The sequence below is a fragment of the Mastigoproctus giganteus genome, chromosome 12, assembly GCF_048544385.1.
Source record: "Mastigoproctus giganteus isolate SK-2022 chromosome 12, ASM4854438v1, whole genome shotgun sequence".
In the NCBI taxonomy this organism is placed as follows: Eukaryota; Metazoa; Arthropoda; class Arachnida; order Uropygi; family Thelyphonidae; genus Mastigoproctus; species Mastigoproctus giganteus.
The window spans coordinates 137,782,086-137,803,625 of record NC_143586.1 but is presented as its reverse complement, the minus strand read 5'-3'; the positions used below and the strand labels follow the sequence as shown (position 1 = coordinate 137,803,625).

The 21,540-nt window shown below is 39.6% G+C and overlaps 1 protein-coding gene across 1 annotated transcript in view; it reads left to right on the top strand.

Annotated features, from left to right (window-relative positions):
• The window catches only part of LOC150077451 (LIM domain only protein 3-like), a 36,307-nt gene extending 16,653 nt beyond the window's left edge, over positions 1-19,654 (top strand). Inside the window, exons 2-4 of the mRNA XM_090386041.1 lie at positions 6,948-7,209; positions 13,866-13,991; positions 18,732-19,654. Coding sequence (XP_090242167.1) covers positions 6,953-7,209; positions 13,866-13,991; positions 18,732-18,939 — 591 coding nt within the window. The 5' untranslated portion in view covers positions 6,948-6,952 and the 3' untranslated portion in view covers positions 18,940-19,654. The remainder of the gene's footprint in view (positions 1-6,947; positions 7,210-13,865; positions 13,992-18,731) is intronic.
• Positions 19,655-21,540: the final 1,886 nt, after the last annotated feature.

The window sequence follows — 21,540 nt, the reverse complement described above, 5'->3', positions numbered from 1 at the left end:
CCACTTTAAGTGTTATCTTTTAAAATTTCGTGAAGAGGAGGAGGCTGGAAGTAGCGGGAGGAGGGGGGAGGAAATTAGTTGAAGGAAGTTCATCCTCCATGCCGTTCCGGTAAGCGTTCCTTTAGCGTCCCCTTCCCTCCCTGCAGTCACCGAGTCGTGTCTCAGTTGGTTTCCGCCATCTGAAGATTTTCAGCTGCGTGAGCATGATAATACAATCATCCAGTCCCATGAAACCACTTTCAGCACCTTAAAAAATTATCTCACGATTCATTAATCCTTTTACACAGGACACGAGCGGTAAGTACGCCCATCCACGCTAACGCACAGATAATTAGTTCCCCAGAAGTTTCTTACGCCGTGTCGCGCACTTGGACCTGTTTTTGACGTTGGCTCTGACTGAGTCACACCTGCACATGACAATTACGGAGGCTCGGAGGCCACCACAATAGTTAGGGGTGCTGTGTAGCTAACAATGGCCTATAGCGAGCTAACCGAAATGAGGTTTTGCTTGCCAACTTACCCTATTGTTAAGAATCTGGCAATATTCTTTCGTTATTCCTTTCATAGCGGAGGAAGTGGGTTAAAAGAGTGTTGTATTCACTGACAAGTGACACTCACAGATGCCAACAGAACGCTATTATCCTTCTTTAATTCGGAGAAAAATTAAATATTTTGTTTTTAACTTTATCGCGAACAGTCTCACTGTTTAAATGCCTTTTAAGGGTGAGCGGGTTGTGTCAGCGAAGGTCTGTAGTGGGAATGACATTGCTGATTCAACCAATCTCGGAGCAGAAGCCACGCAGCTAATTTTATCTTTAACATCATTATGAGTGGTGATATTTTCTCAAATTACCTCTCCTAAACTCCTGTGGAATTCTCCAACAATGTTGCGCTATTATTTTCTATTCTGTTATTGGGTGGTGCAAAAATACGACGTAAAATGTAGTTTCAACTAATTATTGTTAGCTCCTCTTCCGAGACAGTTTTTCTTATTAATGTAGAAGTTTTTAAGAATTATTTTTATGTGGAAAATCGATGCACGAATGATTCTTTTTTTTTTTAAATAAGGATAAAGAGATGTAACTCTCTATAACTTTAATAATTTATTTTAAGGTAACGTTTCTAATATTCTTCTTTTAGGGGAAAAATGGATAATCATCGGCATGTCCAATGTTTCTGGATCCAAAAAGACCCGGATGATCGCCATATTTTCAAAGAATTATCTAGATATTCGATCAACTTTGGGGTTTCAATATAAAACTTTTAATTCTTGTATCTATGAGTGGAGTGATCGATATTTAAGGTGTCATTCAATTTCGCCCGGAAACTTGAACACTTTAAAAATGTCAGTACCGGTACAGTGCGCAGGATGTTGCATGATATATCTTACCACAGTTGTGCAGGCATCCGCAAGCTACTAATCACCCTGATCTAGTTTACTGTAAGGCCCACCATTCTTGGACCATATACTAATGGAATGCTGTGCTTTGGAGTCATGATCTGACAGCGTTATGGTCATATTTAGGTGTGACGGAAACCCCCCCCCCCCCGAAGAAAGCTGCCTGCTGATTCCAATGAATTTGGGACACAACCATCAATGTTCAGGTCTATCTATAAGTCCTGGACAATAATGCGTTGTGGATTGAGGATATGAGTGTCAAAAAGTTTAACTGGCTAACCTAGCCCACAGCTCTGACCTCAATCTTACCGAGAGATTCCGAGATGAATTGGATTGTTGGGTACGTGCGAAGAGAGATTGTCAAAAAAACAGAACTTCGCCTCTTTGAAGGCCGAATGCGGAAAACGTCGGAGGTTATTTACAAAAATTGGTGGGGCGTGTTTCACGAAGATTAGAGGATATGATAAGGGCTAAATATTTCATCTAACATTATTAGTACATGAGGACTTTCAAGGAAAACGCTTCAACTTTACTATCATTTTGTCTTGCTGTTTTGTTTGCTGCTGATGCCTGATTTCATCGTGTTACTAAGTTAAATTTCTGTCCAAATTAATATCTATTCAGAGGTCGATGCTATTTTCTGTTACTCCTGTTTATCGTACTGTCTCCAACCCAGCTCTTCAGATTCTTAGCGTGGATCTCCTTCTTATTTAACGGTCTCTGTTACAGAGTTTAAAAAAATTATCCCTGCTAAGATCTTAGATATATCACTAAATTTGAATATTGATCTCAAAAAGGAATAATGTAGATGCTACAACGAATTGTTAAACACTTGGCAGACTAGATGGGATACCACCACCCTTCGGGCAATCACAAAAAGGTTCTTCCCGAATGTCACTTTTCTTTTAAAAAAACCAAAGAAGGTCTTGTTTTCTTTCGATTTGAAAGTTTAATTTTTATTCACGGGTCACGGTCCTTTTAATGACAAACTTCAAAAACTAGGACTTCCCAACTCTGAGCAGTGTTTCTGTAATGGTGTCGAAGACTAGTCCCATATATCGAATTACTGTGCATTGCAAGAAGATCTCAGATTCAATATTCAAACGGCTATTCCCGCATTCCTCTCCTGGTCCGGAAGAAATCCTGGTACAATCGAAAACTAACCTATCATACCTACACGACTTCGCTTCCGCCGTCTTGGGCTTCGCTCCTGTCTGCGCTATTCCATTTCCGGGTCTCGTCAATACCACCACATATACTGTACCAACTACTGCTTCTTCTGGATCCGCAGGACGACTACTCTCTTTCTGGATTATATGTGTATAGTGTACAGTTCTCATCAGCGTTGAATCATTGCTATGTACATAGTCAGAACCAACTTCGGATTTTTTTCTTTTTGAAGTGCCTCTATTCATTTTTCTTCTCGATGCCTAGCTTAGGGCACCAGGTGTCACTTTCTACCACTAGCCATGCACTACCTCCTATGATAGAGTTGTCTCTAATTGAGACAGTGATGTAGTTAGTAGAATGGTCCTACCTATCCGAGGTTAGGGACGTGTACTCAGAAGCTGCATATTAGCAAATATAAATTTCCCATTTATATTTTACAGACCTCGACCCTTGCTACATTTTTTGCTCATTTTATTTACACGTAACACTTGCAAGTTATTCATCTAGGATCGAATATCTGGCAGCCATTTCATCTCGAAGCACATTTGGAAATAAATTATATCATCGACCTGAACTATCCCATTACATCCGAATAATATAGAGTCTAAAGAGAAAACAGTGAATTGATAAACAGGACATCTTGATAAGGAACACGTTACTATGACTGTCATATTCCATAGTTTCCCCATCACTGTTGAATAAAGAGACTGCGGGTTGTTCGCCACATACCTTCTACATTGTGCCTTTATCCCCGCAAATCGATGCACTTCATCTCTACTTGTTCTTTTGTTCCCATCTGTTGTGTTCGCGTCCTATTAGATGGCCGGTCCATTTTCTGTTGCTACAGTTTCTCTGCTATTATACCTATAGCTATGATTGCTTTCTGATCCATATGTTTACTATTTCATCCACTACCCTTGTTTGTTCTTCAAAGAACTCTTTTGTTGTATCGATCTTTGCATCTGATGATGGTGGAAAAAAAACCTGACCTTGGTCATGACGTTTATATGTATGTGGGTATACGAATGTCTCCATTTGTCATTCAACGGCTAAGGTTTTTAATTTTGTATTTTTTTCTGAAATCGCTGCAGAACTTTAGAAGGGTCCTGAGTTTGAAGAATGATTAGATCACTCTTTAACAGGCCTCTATTGCCTTCTCTATGGTTGCAACTTATGAACAAGGATTGTATGGTTTTCATCTAAGTAACCGATGCGCCTGTGTTAGGTGCATCGGTTACTTAGACCATATTACACCATTGTGTGTTCTGTTTGTAGAAGTTTGTATTCACTAGCCGAGTTGCATGTTGTGCAAGATGAAAACCCGAAACAACTGAACTGGAAATATCCTACACCCTCTGCCTGTGTTCGGCTAACTGCAACTCCGATTGGAGAGGCCTTTACGAATTCCTCCAGCCATCTACAGGACTTGACTCTCCAAAACGAGTGACAAGTGGCGAAACTCTCATACTGTCACCGAAGACGATGTACATAATAAAGTTGTCACTCAGTGTAAACTCTAGTATTAAGAAAGTTTTTGTTAGTGTAATTTCTCTACACACTATCCGCCAACTGCCAAAAGGTGAATTTTTGAGGTTAGTAAGCAACAAAGATCGTAACAATGAGTGACGAATTCATGAATGTTTCAAGGTTCATGAAAGTTTCAAAGGGTGAAGGTCAGCAACAGTAGGACATCCAAATTCTGCAACCCTATGAAATTTAATTTCATCGACTGATTCTTTTTTAGTTTTGCAGACATTCTTCAGCCACAAATTTTCTAAGGGCATTATCGTTCACTAAATTTTAATACACGATCTCAACTAGAGCGAAGATTCAAAACCACGGAAAAGTCCTCGTTCAAACGTATGGAGATCATTATGTCAATCATAGAAAATTCCAACCAGTAATTCGTTCTATATCAGAGTTTGACGGCTCATTTCATTGATGTGGTAAGGTGAGTCGTAGGCTACCCTCGAATGGCACAACGAGACGATTTTATGTAATCATCCCAGCAGGAGGCGCCTGTATTGAAAGTTTCCACAAAGTCACACTGGTTGTCCAATCTAATTTCAAGGTGAATCCCAATTAATGCATTTCAAGAATCTGCCCCACCATTTTCCCTATGTACAATGGAAATCTTTGCACGTAGGCCGCCTTTCCACATGAGCCCTCCTGGCCCGGCACCCTGGTTATATGAGTACCCTACAAGTAGCTGTTTAGTAGAAAAAATATTTGAAAATCCCTTCCAACGGAAAACTGTTGGAAATCGAACCCAGGTCTTTTCAAAACGAAAACTTTTATTTATTTCACTCCAAAAAGTTTTTTGTAATTCAGATTCAATAATTAGGCATTTAATTGGGTTACTTTAGAGACGTCTAAACTATCGCTTGAGGTAGCAGAATGCCAGCGATCCCTGACTTGAACCAGCGAAGCAAAGTTCCTTTGCCAATGCTGTTACCAAACAGAAATTCATCCACCGGTATCATAGCAACAACAGCTATCCAAGAGCCTTTCTTTTCATTAGATAGAAAACGTAATATTTTGTCGTTGTAATCTACCTTTGAATCAACAAAACTGATTGCAATTTGACCGAGCATTTTAAAAACATACAAATTCATGCGTCTCGTGAATGGATGGTCACGCAGGAGACCAAAAAACAAACTTTTCAGACTGCAAAGAAACACTATTAAGGCTGAGGCAAAAAAAAGCATGTACGCCAACAAAACAAAAAGAACCTAAAAAGGATCACATTTCTAAATGTATATACGTGTTAGAAAGGGGAGAAGGGGGAAGAGGGGTAAGAAGCAATTTGCAAAAGTAGTTTTGCAATCATTTACAACTGGCGACCCAAAAGATCCGAAGCACTATTTTCATTACGAAATGTCCTCATCATAGCGGCTTATTTAGAAAATGACAGAAACGTACTCTGGCTTCAAGCAAACCCTCCCCAGCGTGTTTCCTTCTCCCCCCTCCAAATTACCATTATTACAAATGAAAATAAGTTATTCATGAACAAATCTAGCACGTTACTCGGTTTGAGTGCCTTTGGTGGTTGGATGAAATTTTCATAAGTCCAATAAAATGTAATTTATGTTAAACCATTAAGTTTCGTTGATTGCAGTAACAGCGTGGTCGTGAGCGCCTCTATATTAATGTAATTGAATATCGTTCATAATTTACTTGATGAGATGGCGAGGCCCCCGTACATCTCCAGCAAAGACCGTAAACAGCGGGGCGACAGATTGCAAGTGCGCCTCCCGCCTTTTACCTCCGGGGGCGGTGGCACACAACTGTAACGGCGTTCCTGACACGGCCGCTGTAAAAGCCATAAATAGCCCCGGCTACTACTTGAAGTGGCGTGAATTATTTACACACACTCGCGTTTGGTAAATTGGCACCGCTAGCCGGACTCGGGATCACACGTTATTTACGATAAGAGCGAGACATTAAATGGGTGTCTTTAGCGAGGGAAGAAATGCAACTGGCCTTCTTGCACACCGGTGTGAAAGGGTGCACATGCGCGCAGATATATACGCTTAACGTGCCCACCTGGAAGGTGGTAAAAAATGTGGAGGAGGAATTGGGATCCGCCAACGTGCCATTCTATTCTTACTAATTAAACTCCGTGTTCGAATAGGGGTAGTAATTAAGAGTGTAGGTTTGTGCCTCGAGCAGCGTCACTAGGATGTTTTTCTGTGGATTCGGTGTCTGTAATTTGCAATAATTCTGCCCCTGTCTTTTGTTGTCGAGGCTTACTGGACCGTTCTCCACTAATCCTTTTGCTCGAAATCATTAAACTCATTCATCCGACCTCCTATTAAATCCACAGCAGTCAGTCGGACCCCTGTTTTGTCCACAAATTAATGCGAGTTCCCTTTGACTTGTTGTTCATTTGCGAAATGGGATTATTGAAGCAGATTGGTGAAACCAACGAAATGGCCTCGCTAATGCAAGAAACCTTGAAGGGCACTTAGCATTTGTCCTGACGTAGAAAATTGGATTACTGACAGATTTTTGGCTACTTCTTTTCAGGTAAACTGTTTCATTTGTTTGTTTCTTATTCCAGTCGAGGGTGTAGCAAATGGTTTCTAGCTCCAGTATCAAGTAAAGATTGAGTATAAGTAAGATCTTTCATAAATTCTCCATTATACAAGAATTATAACAAGATGACAACATAATGAAAGGAAGGCAATTTCAATGGCGTACGATAAATAAATAAAAAGTTACTTCAGGACTAGTAGATCTATATGACGTATACTTTTTTGGAACCTACTGTACTTAGATGAAATAGTAGCGAGTAGAACTGGACTTTCTTTTGTCATAAATTAATAAAAATTCATCCAGATTAATCCTAACCAATTATTTTGTTTTCTTTTCCCAGATTAAATGGAAATTAAAGCTGATCCACAACAAAGTCCCGGGACGGGAGGAGGTGTTGGGGGTCCTGGACAAGTTTCAACTCCAAGTTTCGACTGTGCTGCCTGTCAAAAACCAATCAGAGAGAGGTATTTATTGAAAGCGCTGGACCAGTTCTGGCACGAAGACTGCCTCAAATGCGCCTGCTGTGATTGCCGACTCGGAGAAGTTGGATCCACCCTTTTTACAAAAGCAAATCTTATCCTCTGCAAAAGGGATTATCTCAGGTAGGAACTTCTGAATTACATTTAAGAAGTTTTCAGGAGTTATTTTAATTTCATTTTATTTTCTATAACACACTGGCATCTAATTCAAACTGAAAATTAAAGTATTACAGCTGGAGTAGGATTTCCTCCAAGCGCTCCATTCTATTTCTCCTTCAGGAATGAAACACGTGGCTTAAGGAGCAAACACAGACAGCCTTCCCATTACCGGCTAACGCTCTAATATGACATCGAACGTCAAGGCACCTTGATCCAAAGATTAAGAGTGGTTGGTTATTATTTCATAGTTCCTTGCCTTATAGGTCATTATTTGCTGAATCAATCTATGGGTAAATGTTCTTCAGAACATGACAATGAATTCAGCCTACAGCGGTGGTCTCCCAAGTCATCAGACCTCAATTCAATTGATAACCTTTGCGATAAGGTGGAATGAGGTCTTCGAAGTAGAGATAACCAACCAACCAATGTGCAACAGCTGTGGGAAGCAGTTGAGCCAACATGAACCAGCATCCGTTGCACGCTTTCGATATTTGGTTGAGTCCGTTCCACAGTGAATCTGGACTGATCTGATGGCTAAAGGGAACCAACTCACTCTTAGGTAGATGTATGTACCAAACTGGCCACTAAGTGTGCTTCCCAAAGCCTACAAGACGCTATAAATTCCAAAAATATGGCCGCTCCAAACTGTATGTTTAAAAGAGCATTTTGCACCTAATAGAGGACCGAAAGAACATGCAGACAATACGCAGCAGTCACTCTCCTGCACAAATTAAACTATGAAGGTGGATCATACAGTATACCAAAACTTATGTAAGCAGAATTAACTAAAAGAGACGTCTCAAATCCACCTAAAATATCACTTACCGGACCTACGTTCAACTAATCAGCAGTCTTTAATAGACCAAGAACACCATGGATATAAATTCATTACCTTTTTCGTCCACTAGTTCACAAATAATTAAGTAGAAAGATAGTTACGTCGTATGCATGGACGTTGATGGAGGCCTCACTCAAGATGAGTGTGTACTGCAATTACATTTCCCTCAAGTCCCATCTCACTACAAACTCCTTTAAAAGAGTTTGCCGTTCGTATTTTGCTATGCTTGTTTTCCAACTCCTTTAGAAGCGCTTATTGTATCTTGCTAAATCATTTTGGTCCTATAAATGACATTGAAGATCTTGTTTCACAGCATGGGGATCTCTCCAGAGAGACACACGTGGACAACAATCAGAATCTCCACTTAACGAATATGCTTGTATAGGGTCTTACACTTATGTAATAAGAATATACTTCTGCTGATCAACCTCAGCAGAATCTGCTTAAACTAGCTGCTGCCCCTTGTGCAGTGAGGGACATTACATAAACCGCATAATAGTGGTCACTTCCGAATACTCTGTAAACTCCAAATAGCAAATACATTACAGATGATTAAATTATCCAATATTAATCAACTGATGATTGATTACAAATCATTACGAGCAAATTACAAATCAGAGAGTAGCTTCAACCACTGTTACTCAGGTCTGATTCCGGAATTCGCAGGACTTCCAACTGCTGGTGAAATGAATCTTGTAATGATGTAAAAAAATAAAGCATGGCGTTTTTCCCACAATTATCTAATCCCTCTTAACTTACTGTTCTGTTTCTCACGATCATAAAACATACAGACCCTAGATTAATCATGAGAAAAATCAAACAAATGAATGACAAATTTCCTGTGCAATTCTACTGAACTAGGGAGAAAATTAAATCTTCTCCAATCTTAAGCTGGAAAAGTCAAGATTTGTCCCTTCTCTAAGGAGATAAACTTCCTTAAAGAATCCTTCCCTTAATTAATCTTTAAAACCAATCAACTTTTCCAGCTGCTTAAGGAAATTAAAGAAACAGTGATTCATAACAGAATCATATGGTACCAAGATGGCTTATGGTACAAGGGGATGAATCCCATCCCCTGATCACTTTCCTAAGAAACGAGCGTTTAGTCATTGTGCGTAGACAGAAAATGCTATCGACACCACCATGGCAAACTTCAAAATTTGCATTCCCTATGATTCAAAGATTTGCTGCCACCTCTGAATCTTCCTAAATCAGAAATTCCAAGTTCCTTATGAAGTACTCGCCTAGTCATTTTGCAAAGATGAAGGGGTTCATCAAGGGTCAGATATATCACTACATATATCAATGATATGTCCAAAGCAACCATTTCAGAAGGATACAATGAGTGGAAGATGAAAGGAGAATGTAGCTCTAAAAGAAGGATATGCAGCAGATAGTCTATTCCAAGAACGAGACCGCAGGAATTTAAAAAATTGTATGTCAGAATTTAAGGTGCAGTGTGCAGCAAATGATGGAAATTTTCAATTTAGGCAAAGAAAGACCCATTTCTAACAGAATCAGAGATTTGGCAAAGGTTCGACTGGAACGGTGCCGCCAACGCCAAGAGCGAAAAAAGATCATGAAATCTGAAGAGTCTCGATTTACGCTTTTTTGCACCAATGGCAAGGAGATAGTGTGGAGTGAAACTCATGAAGCCATGCATCCAGACTGTCCCGTGTCCACCACACCAGGGACTACGGGTGGTATCATGGTATGTTCTGTAGGTACGGACTGGGTTCGCTCATACGGTTAGAAGGTCACGAATTGTTCACCGCGCAAAAATTGTATCTTAATGATTAGAGAAACATTTCTAAAATTTCCAGCACGTACTCGAGTTTCTGCGAGGAAAAAAAAAACCATGCTACCTTCGCCTCAAACCGACTAACTCAGCCACGTTTTGAAAAAGGCCCATAAAAATTCTTCCTATCATTGAGGGGAGGACAGCGCTCCTATGAACTGTGATGTCCACGAAGGCAGGATATGTTGGAAAGAGCAGTTTGGCTTTGCAGTTCTCTACTGATTACAAGACAGCGTTGACAAATATCCTGATGCTGGACACACACATATGGTTTCCTCGTTCAGCGATGAATAAATCCGGTTTAGGGCCAGTAAGAGAGAGAAACTAAGCCTAATCCTTGTTAGTTGGTCTCGAACAAAGTTTTCTTATCCCCCCCCCCCCGAAACTAGAGGTTTTTATCCATAAACACTCAGCAACAGAATACTGACTACACACAATTTATAGACACAATTCACTTAAGCTTTAGACAAACTTTAAGTGATAAATATAATAATTTATAATGTGGTGTAAAAAATCATTGAACACTGTTAGCCCTAATGTCTGTATCAGGCTGATTGCACTAAGATAATACAAAAAATAAACGTTAGGAACTGCACAAGTTCATTATTATACTATATTATTTGTATTAAAATTGCTAAATGATGCGAGAATGCGGTCTTTTTCTGCATCCGCCATGTTGCCCATTCATTCCATTAATCATCCCACGGTGACAAACATAATATACAGCAATTCAGCTACAATAAACGGTATATAGATATTTATGAGAACGTTAACCGTTATAAAAGAGCCAAATAAAAAAAAAAAATCTAAATCCATCAGTTGAGAGTCGAGTTGTTACATGCGGACCGACACACGGACAACAAAATAATTGTCAGATCGGTCCAATTTTAATGAAATTTGGGATGACTTCACAAATCTTTCTAAAAGAGCCAAATATAAAATTTTATGAAAATCCTGTCCACCAGGAATCGAATTATTACATGAAAACGGACGGACGGACATGGTAAAGGCAATAGATGCTTTATGCTAACACAACTAACAGTATCTCTGCACCTGAGAGTTAATTTTTAAAACCATATCATATTTGGGAACCGGAACTTTGACATCGATAGTTTTTCGATCCGTATTTTTCTATTGGAGATCGATTAAATGAAATAGAGAGTACAGCTCTTGAAATGCACTTTTCTACAAGGATAAAGACACAGAGAGAGAACATTTCCATACATATACATAAACCGGAACGCCGAGTATGACGGAAGGGAACGGGAGGCCAACTGTCTGTCTCTAACTGCTTCGCCCACCATGTGGTCTCCTTTACGGGGGGAATGTCCGGGAGGCGGGTCTGCATTGACTGAGTAATGTCAAACTTTCACGACAACTCATATTGCGTTATTTTCGTAATGCGACTATGTGATGCTGAACACACATCTCGACCCCTGCGTTCCAAGTAAATGTCAACACCGTGCGATGCCTGCTGCGGGTTATTATCCAGCCACGGCGGAAGCGAGTAATGGGAAGTACCTGCACGAATCATGTGGGGTCATTCGGTGTTCCTATTACACGCATCCATACTGCAAATGAATTGCGCGGTTTCGCGATATTTTACAGGAGGAAATCAGAGTCGTTAAGGACGTTTGAACTTCGACAATAGCCCGTTTGGTAGTGCAGAAAGACTGCAATTTTACAGCACACGCCAAAATTACAAGAAACTGCGCACGTTGAATGACATGTTCTATCTGATGACCGGATTCGAACTGGGACCATTCAAAAAGAAACCTTCAGTTCATAAGGTCTTACACATGGGAAATAGCAACCCCAAAATAATTTTACACTTGGTGAGGTCGAATTAAAAACAGTGGAGGAAGAAAGGGGTCTCGGAGTTACGATACAGGCAGATATGAAGTTTTCTGAACAGTATAAACAGGCTGCCAGGAAAGCCCATGGTGTCTTCTCAATGATTTATCGAATAATATCCTGTAGAGATAGAGAGGTCATTTGTAATTCCACTGTACAAGGAAGACCGCATTTTGAATACTGAGTCCAAGTATGGAGACCTCATCTGAAAAAGACATTGGGCTTCTTGAAAGGGTCCAAAGAAGGGTAATTCGCATGGTGCTATCGGCAAAAGGGCAACCAAACGAGGAAAGACTTCGATTATGTAGGCTACAGAGCAACAACCGGGCATCTTAGAAGGGGACCTCATTGAGGTTTATAAGGCTTGAAGAGGGATTGGTAAAATGAAGGATGGCAGAATTTTCACTGTTATGGAGAATTACAGAACTCGGAGGAATAAATTCAAATTACAGGGGAGGAGATTTAGACTAGATTGTAGAAAATTTTCTTTTAGCCAGCGAGTTTTTGATTGTTGGTACAAGTTGTCTTAGTAGGCTAATGCTACTGCCAAAAAACCAGAAAAACAAAAACCTTGTTGAAATTGGACCGGATCTTTGTAGCTTGTAATTATCAGAATTAAGGACGAAGAAGATCATTCCAGATGATATAATTTTTAAAAAAATAAATCAGAATGGTTATTCTGGAGAATTTTGGTTCTAATTAACAGCTATTGAACAGTGACTATGATTCGGGGTGGTTTGTAGAGAGTTGAGGCCAAATCAAAATAACTACAACCAGAGCGATAGGAAAAAATAAAGAAAAAATACTAGATTTTTGGATGCAGTGGATGTAATATTTGTAATCTCCTTATGCCAGGGATATTACAAGACACAGTCCATCCAAGCAAAAGAAACGCGTTCATCTCCAGAAATCTGAGCGCTGTTGATGATGTCCACGAATCAGCAGTGCTCAGATTTGTGGAAGAAGATTCTTTTGTAAACAATACGGCAAGATTAGATTTACAAAGAATTTAAGTTGGCTAACTTTTTTGCCCCAAGTGAAGAGTGACTTATACATCAACATTTAGGTCTTGTTTCATAAACTTTGCCAAATTTATCGACGAGAAAGTCAAATGTAGTGCGCTATCATCAGAAAAAAAACTATGAATGGGATTTCTAATAAATGGGCGAGGATTTTCCCTTTAAACCAATCCAGCCATCGTTGAAGAGATGAGAAACTCTTCAGCAGCTGCAAAAGTCAGATCATTAGGCCTTTAAACCAGATGTCTGAAATGTTTAATGCAGTCCTAACTTTAACACGCGAGGTCCCAAAGATGGGTGCCGTGAGAGTCACATGAATCGACATGATGGAATTGATATTGGCGATCATTAACAGAGGGTTTTTACATGACGTATGAAATAGTAATTAATAGATTTCCCTATTGCATAAGTTAATGGATAACTAAATATGTACCAGAATGACGAAGGCAACTGGAAACCACTCTATTAACTTCTTTTTGCGAGAATCGTTTTACTCCTTCGAATTACGAAATATGAGACGAAAGATAAACACCGAAGAATTAATTACCCCCGTCCTCCGTTAAAATGGTCTAAGAGATTTACTCACAACCAATATAAGAATACAAAAAGGCTCCTTACATGTGGAAAGGGATCTGTATTTAGGCTCTGTTGTAGTGTACAGTGTCAGAAATACAAAAAACGTGATTTGGTACGTGACACAACACAAGCCACGAATATCAGGAAAAAAACAGGGCAATTGTCGTGAGTAATGACAACTCCACTCACCGAAGCAGTGGGCCCTTTTTCGCTTTGCTCATTTAGCCCTAGACCAAGCGAAAAGGTCAAATATGTGGTGGATGTTTAGTGTAAACAAGAGAGGCCCCCCGTGTGATGGTTTTCAGAAGTACTAGATCCGTGGTGAGTTCTAAGAGGCCAAGGATGGAATGTGTGGGCTTTTGTTCCTATTAGATGCCTGTACGCTAGCAGTAAACAAAACTTGAGTACTTAAACTGTTTATATTGCTAATTTAAGTTAATCCTTCGTTTCAATTAAATAATATTGACCTTAAATTATTTTTATTTCGTTATTTTTGTTCATTTACTTACTGAACAACAAATATTTATTCTTTCAGACTGTTCGGTACTACGGGTTTGTGTTCCGCGTGCAACAAAACCATTCCAGCCTTTGAGATGGTCATGAGAGCACGTGGGAATGTTTATCACCTGGAATGTTTTGCCTGTCAGCAGTGCAATCACAGGTAAGTGCTTCCTAGCCTAACTTTTGCAAGGAATCGCTTTAGTATATTCTTTGTAGACAACATCAGTTTTACCCAATTGACACGCGGCATAACAGACCGCCCTTTCACTTGTAACATGAAAACCGCTTTTTTAATAAAAGAAAACAATTCGCTGTAGAAATTAACGAGTAAATACGGTATCACATTTAAGAATGTTTTGAAATTGTTGATATTATGTAGACTCGGTGCATTTTTATACGTATTATTCATATATGGACAAAAAAGGAATTTTTATCACCCACCTCGAATTTATTAAAATATTAATATCTGACTTCCTGTCAATGCGGACATTTAAATTCAAAATCACACCTATTTGAGAGATGAGAAAATGTGCTGGATATTCTATTTTATTCATAAGAGGGATATATTAGGCGCACTCTCTTTTGGGTTCAAAACTTCCCTCTGATGAATTCAACTCGGAGAATTTTCTCTCTTAAGAAGAGCGAGTTGACCACGAAATATCCCACATCCCTTGTTACTAATCGACAGAGAGTAAACATATCCAAACTTTATCAAATTCATATTGGCATGTGCCAACACAGGGGCCCCTATCTAGTCACAGATTTTAGGGGAGGTTTAAATCTCTATCTAGATATGACTTTGTGTTGGCACATGATACCAGAAGTTTAAGGAGCTCTCTTAAAAAATCAAGTTTTTATACACCTTAATCCTCAAATATTATAAAAGTATAATCTTAATTTTCTGTTAATGCAAGTAGATTACTCTGGCCATTCGTCGATTATATTGACAGTTGTTTGGGTGATTTATTTTAATTAAAACTGAAGAGATAGAATCCGATGTATTGTACAGGCTTTTAGATGTCTTTTTTTAAATGCAACTCCCAAACACACCAAAGGTATCAGAACATATAGTACTTAGTACCGTGCGTGCTTTCGAGGACGAGAAGAAAGGCAGAATACAATACTTGTTGACATTAGGCTTGAACTTCTGAAGATCGTAATTTTCAGGAAGTACGTGTGAAGGGGAGGTTGAAATCTCCATCTAGATATGACTTTATTTGAAGGGAGGCTGTTCTTGAAAGCGGAAGTTGAAGGGATAAATGAGGAAGAAGAACAGTTGGTTCTGTGAGTTTAAAGTTGAACATTAAATGGATCCTAACTGGCTGCGTCACGTGTTGGGACAGAAGCCAATTCAGAAAAACATTGCCCATGGAAATATCTATAGAAAACAGTACCGCAGAAACAAAACGTCTATGAAATAGAGAGTGGAGAGACTTTGTATGAGACGGGTCATTAATTAACCTGACTTCCCTCTTTTGAATGGAATCTAGAAGCCTGAGAGAGGTTATGAGGCACCGCCCCAGGTGTGGGAACAATATTCCACGGTAGGGTGCATTTGAGATTTTTTTACAGAGTGAGTGGCTGTTCAGAAGAAAAATAGCCGAGCGCGAAAGAGAAAACCTAGTTTTTGAGATGAGTGGAAACAATATTTTTGATGTACTTATGCCAAGAGACATTAGAAATCAGGGTAATCTCTAATAGAGATATATGATCTTGTCTAGAAATCTGAGTGTCATCAAAGATAGACATAAGCGCAGTATAATCCTTTTTTTTTTTGGGAACTATAAGACAAGACAGAGTTTGAGAAGGATTGAAATGAACTAAGTTATCTTTTCCCCATTGGAGAATGACCTGGAGATCAGCATTTAAGGAAATGATAGTGGATATTCGAGAAGCTAAAGCTGTTTGTGCAGGGCAAGGTTTTTCAAACTGAAATGTGGAATGCATTGTGCTATCATCAGCAAAAGATATCATTTCTAGTCAGTGGAAGAGAATCATTAATATATAAAAGGAAAAGAGTGGGAGAAAGAACTGAAAGAACTTCTCCACTAATGCTTGCATTCCTTAGGGAACACCAGCATAAGTGGAGAAGTTAGAAGACAGAGAGCCATCTATCATGACCCTCAGTAAGCAGTCAGAAGGAAAACTGGATACCCGATTACAAAAAAGAAAAGGCGGCAATTCATAAGATGGAAGCTTGTTTAGAAGACTTTTATGCCAACCACGATCTGTTGCTGTTGTTGTTTCGGAGCATTAGCAACTAAGGCCATATTGCTCCGGGATATGCGGTGGTCATTCCTTGACCTTTCCGCATACTCCGTATTTGGTGGTGACGGGCTCGAACCCCGGTCTAATCAAGAAGCATGTGCTACGCACTGCTGCTCCTTCCCACCTGGCTACGGAGGCGCCCCCGTATTTGGTGGGGACGGGCTTGAACCCCGGTCTAATCAAGAAGCGTGTGCTACGCACTGCTGCTCCTTCCCACCTGGCTACGGAGGCGCCGCCAACCACGATCTAAAGCCTTAGAAGTGTCGAGAGCAATTGCTTGAATTTAACCAAACTTTTCCATTGAATTTGTCCATAGATGGGTAACATAAGCCAATATATCGCCAGTGGATTGACACTGACGGAATACATACTAGAGAACATTGATCTGATGGAAGGTTTCTAGAGAGTTTAAGAGATGGTGGTTAACAGATTTCTCCAATGCTGTAGAAAGACTAGAGATAAGTGCAGTGGTACGATAATTTGAGGGGATTGAAGGGATTTGTCACCTCTTTTTTTAGGAACTGGCATAATATGAACAAATTTCCAAACAGCAGTGGAATAGGAAATTGTAAAAAGGCAACACAGACCAGGAGTAAGCGCGGGAGCACAGGTTTTGAGAACCGGTGGAAAAATCCAATTAGGACCTGGAGCTCTGTTGGCATCAAAATTGTTCAAAGGTCTTGTGACCACCTTTTTGACGGAAGACCACAGGAGGCATGAGTGCAGTGTACTGAGAATGTTAGGAAGTGGTTTACCAAGTAGGTCAGTACAAGAGTTAGAAGAAAAGTAGGATGCTAGTAAGTCGGCTTTATCTTTAGCTGAGGTGGCAATAGAACCATCAGGTTTTAACTGAGCTTCGAGTACAGATGGGAAAAAGTTGCAGCCAATAGCTTTGGCAAGAGACCAGAATGCTCAACTACCTTTTGGACAAGAAGCAAGTTTTCTACTCTGAGCGAGTTCAAAATATAACTTGGAAGGATTAATAACTGCCTTACAATTGTTGCAAGCTTTGGTATAGGCAGAAAATTAACCGAGATATTTGGATGCAAGCCAAATGTAATGTGCAACATCCTTACCTTGAACAGCATTAGCATGTTTACTGGAAAAAAACTAAGGTTTTTAAAATAAAGAACGAGATTTTAATGTGGAATAAAGGATTTCATTCTTACAAGAATAATATCACTGACACGATCTGAGCAAATATTGACATCAGAATATTTAAAACAGCAATCCAACCAAGGAAAGGAATAACAGAAAGCTTGCAAATCATCCCATTTTGCATTCTTGTTTTGCCAAACAACACTAAGCTGAGAATGGCCAATAGAGAAAGGCTCCAATGGAGAAGAGAACATCACAACTTGGTGATGACTTCAGATCCACATCTTCGACTATGCACCTGGAAGGGTTTTTCGTAAGAAAATCACCATGATTGTGATTAGAATCGCCTGGTATTCTGGTAGGTAAATGAAAAACCTGTGAGAAGTCATTAATAAATACAAAAGACTCAACATCTCGACCAGCTGGGTCCGTGTGACTAGAAAACCGAAGCCAGCCAGAGCTATGAACATCAAAATATCTAAGGAAAATTACTCCACTGAACAGAAGAAAAGTCGAGTTTCAAAGAAAGAAAGTTTAAAGATCAATCACCAGAAACTGCTAGATGTCGATAAACATCAATTAAAAAGAAATACCGTACAAACAGCAAGAAAAACAACCGTACAATATTTATAAAAAGAAGGTAGATGACACGTGTCTTTATCAGATTGCGTGCATTTCCACAGTCTAGGACATACAGCAGCTGGTCTTAGCTACAATGCATTTTAGTGTTGGGCTTAAGGAAGCCTCCAAATTTTCCGTGGAAAGATGAGCCTCCACTGGCGCTCCCCCGTCTTCAGAGGGAGCGCCAGTCAGAAGCTTAACACAGATGTTGAGAACTACTATTAGAAATCAACAAGATCTGAACTTTAGTAAGTCTATGAAGATTAGATTTGCTTAGAAAGTCTGCATTCTACAAAGATCAGATGTTTGAAGAAGTCAGAAAGATAGTGTATTCAAACATCAGTCCATTAAACATCAAAGTAATTTCTAGACCAACGTTTAATAACAATGATTTTAATTGTCACTGCGGAAGAATCAAGACAAAGAAAAGGGTGTTCGAAGGGGAGCAATGCAGTGCAGTTTTATGACCCGTTCAAAATGGATTGATTTGAAACACACGTGATACGTTTGATTGGTAATACGCAACGTCATTTATATTACAATGATCTAATTTGGATGTAAGCAGCGTTGGATAATATTGGGAAAAAAACACATTTATTCATACTATCTATCAAATAAATTAAGATAGTTTTAAACCTGGATTTCGAATATATCCATTTAATTAACCACAATTCAGTAGAGCCAATCAATTGAGGATGCTGTTCTTAGCTTAGATTACCATTATGCTTAGATGAGTAGGTTTTTGGATGTTTAGCCCAAACTATAGTTAATATAAGAGTAAAATTTCAATTTTATCTTTACTGAGCGCGTCTGTCGCATATTTTGCAAGTTTAAATTACTCATTCACTTTCCCAATGCCAAGCACACTGGAAATTGAGTCATTATCCAAGTAACCTCTGTGTTTCCTCTGTAGGTTCTGTGTGGGAGACCGATTCTACCTGTATGACAACAAGATCCTGTGCGAATACGACTACGAAGAGCGGGTGCTGTTTGCCTCTATGCCATACACCTATAACAGCCTCGCCCAGATCAAAAGGCAGACACAGGAACTGGAGACCGGAGTTCGAGATGATGGCTCCAGCGGATATGGCAGCGGTGACTCACCATACGACGGCCGGTAATAACTGTAAATAGACATCTGACCGTGAACTGTTGCTGGTCGGTGTGCTTTGTATGTATGTGGGCATTGCGAACTTCATGTGCAACCAAAGGATTCGGGCACCGAGTGTGAGACGATATTTGTGGTTACACTGGAAGAGGGGGGAGGGAAGGGAGGGATGTGGACTGTTCTACATTCAAGGGGAAGACACTGTGCTGCACCTGATGTCGTCAAGGTTACTGATGAGCTGTTCAATGAGAGAAACGAGACATTTTGGAGTGCTCAGTGACTGTGTAACTTATTGCACTAAACAATGTCAGAGAAAAGTGGCAATCTCATTTTCACTACACACTTTTTTCCTACCTCCGGTGATGGAGGAGGTGGAAGAGAGATCTGTGGTCATAGGAAATGAAAATCTCTTTTGGTACTGCGTAAGCTGCTTTATTGCACATTCAAGGAATGTTTGGTTCCTGGCAATTGTTCGCTACCCCTTAGCACCAAGGCTACAGACTCTCTTCTTCAGGGATCGGTTCAATTTAACCTCGATAGAGATCTGTGTTTGAGGCTCTAGTAACCTCTGTTTTCTTTAAAGGGAAAAAAAAAAAAGGAAAAGCTGGTTGGTTATAAAACGCCACCTTACGACACTTTGTAGAGATGTGTAGTTGTTATTCTACCCCTTGTATTGTTGTGCCATGTATTTAAAACGAGTTGTATAGACATTTCTTAGATATGTAAAGCGAGACAATAAATCATGTTTTGGTTGAGCAGCTTGACGTGATCCACTCAGTTAATTAATGTCACATCCCATCATCAACATCCTGATTCACATATATACGAGTACTACCTTCCAAAAAGTATCCGGACACACGTCGGTTTCACATTGACGTCACTTCAATAGTTTTAAGGTCCATCTTTGGTGCCTGTGACACTCCACCCAACCACTAAAGGACATAGTTCACATCCTGAGCAACAACACTCACAACATAACCCCACCTCCTACGAAATTCATTGTTGGCACAATGCAGTAGACGTTCAAAGCATCCTCCATATCCACACCGTTAAACTGACTGGACATGGTAGAGCGTGATTCATCATTCCATTGAACCATTGCACCATTCACGGCAAGAATCCTAATTGTGGTTGGTGAGATATGGTTTATACGCCACCACTCTTCCATGAAAACCGAGGATGTGGAGTTTAGTACGTAATGTATTCGTAAGGGAGTCTACCCCTATTGACACCTTAAACTCCCGATTGAAGTTTTGGGGAGATCTGATTGGAATATCGTATCATCCTTCCGAAGGCCCTCTGATCACGTGGACTGAGGTTCTGTGCGTTGTTAGACATGGTGGCAGTATTATGCTTCGATTTCATGATACCATTACTGTCGGCCAAAGTGTTGTGGGCTATTGCCCAAATCGAAAAGGCAGTGTGATATCCGAAAATAACACCCCTCTCGAAATCAATCTCTTCTGCTAAACGTGCCATGATGAGAACTACTGAGTTGTGTGGTTCATGTACCTTGCTTATATACCGGTTCGAGTCACTTGCTTATCCCGGAGAGTCCAGTTGTCTAGGTGTCCATATACAGTTTTGGAGGTTAGTGTAATTCTATACACCATATCGTCATGTAATTAATTTTGCGTTTTATATGGCGTTTCTGACAATATTAATGATGTAGAAACAAACCACACTGTAATGAAGTTCATTGCAGATTAAATTAAAAAGATTGGAATACATAAAAAATCCTATTTTCCATCTACACAAATCCAACAAAAATCCGAACACCGATCTCAATACAAGCAACAACGATCAGTTTAAGTCCAGATGTCCCCAAACATCTGGAGATTATCAAGTCTACCGGGGAAGTTTGAAGTACTCTTTTCACATAATCAGTTTAATAAATCCTGTTCTTACAATGTGTCATCTAATAATGCTAAAATATTTCAACAGCTCTGGGAGGATTCAAAATGAGAAAACAAATATTCAACATCACCGGGCCACATCAGATTTCGAAAAAAAGCGTAGATCATTAATTAAACCAAATTTTTACATTAGCGGAATATTTCCACCATCTTTCGGTTCCAGTTGTCCAAATAAATGCCCCTCTTTGGACAAGCACGATCATATAAAATTAATACAGAATTTCTCTAAGAGTCATTTGTACAGTTTTACTGTACTATAAGTGGTTGTCTTTGTTTAGAATAAGTGGGAAGGCAGCTGAGACCATGAGGTGTCAGTACATTGCGAACTGTAGTTTGTGGGAAATCTAGGATTGATCTGCTTACTCTGGGGGATGAAAAACCTATGTTTCCGGAAGAATCACCAACTCTTAGCAGATCTGATTGGTTTGGTTTGGTTTGGTTTTTTATGGCGCATTGGCAGCTAAGGCCATAATGCGCCAAGACAATAGCAGATCTGAATCAATTTACATGATAAATTCATATCAGAGAAGTTATTTTTTTTTATTGTACATTTAATGTAAAATGAATACTATATTTGTACGCCAATATTTTTAGACAATATTTTAGCGCTTAAATTCGACTTTACCCGAGAATATACGACAATAACGTGTCATGTATTTTTCGTAGCGAGGTCCCAGGTTCTAACAGACATGCTACCA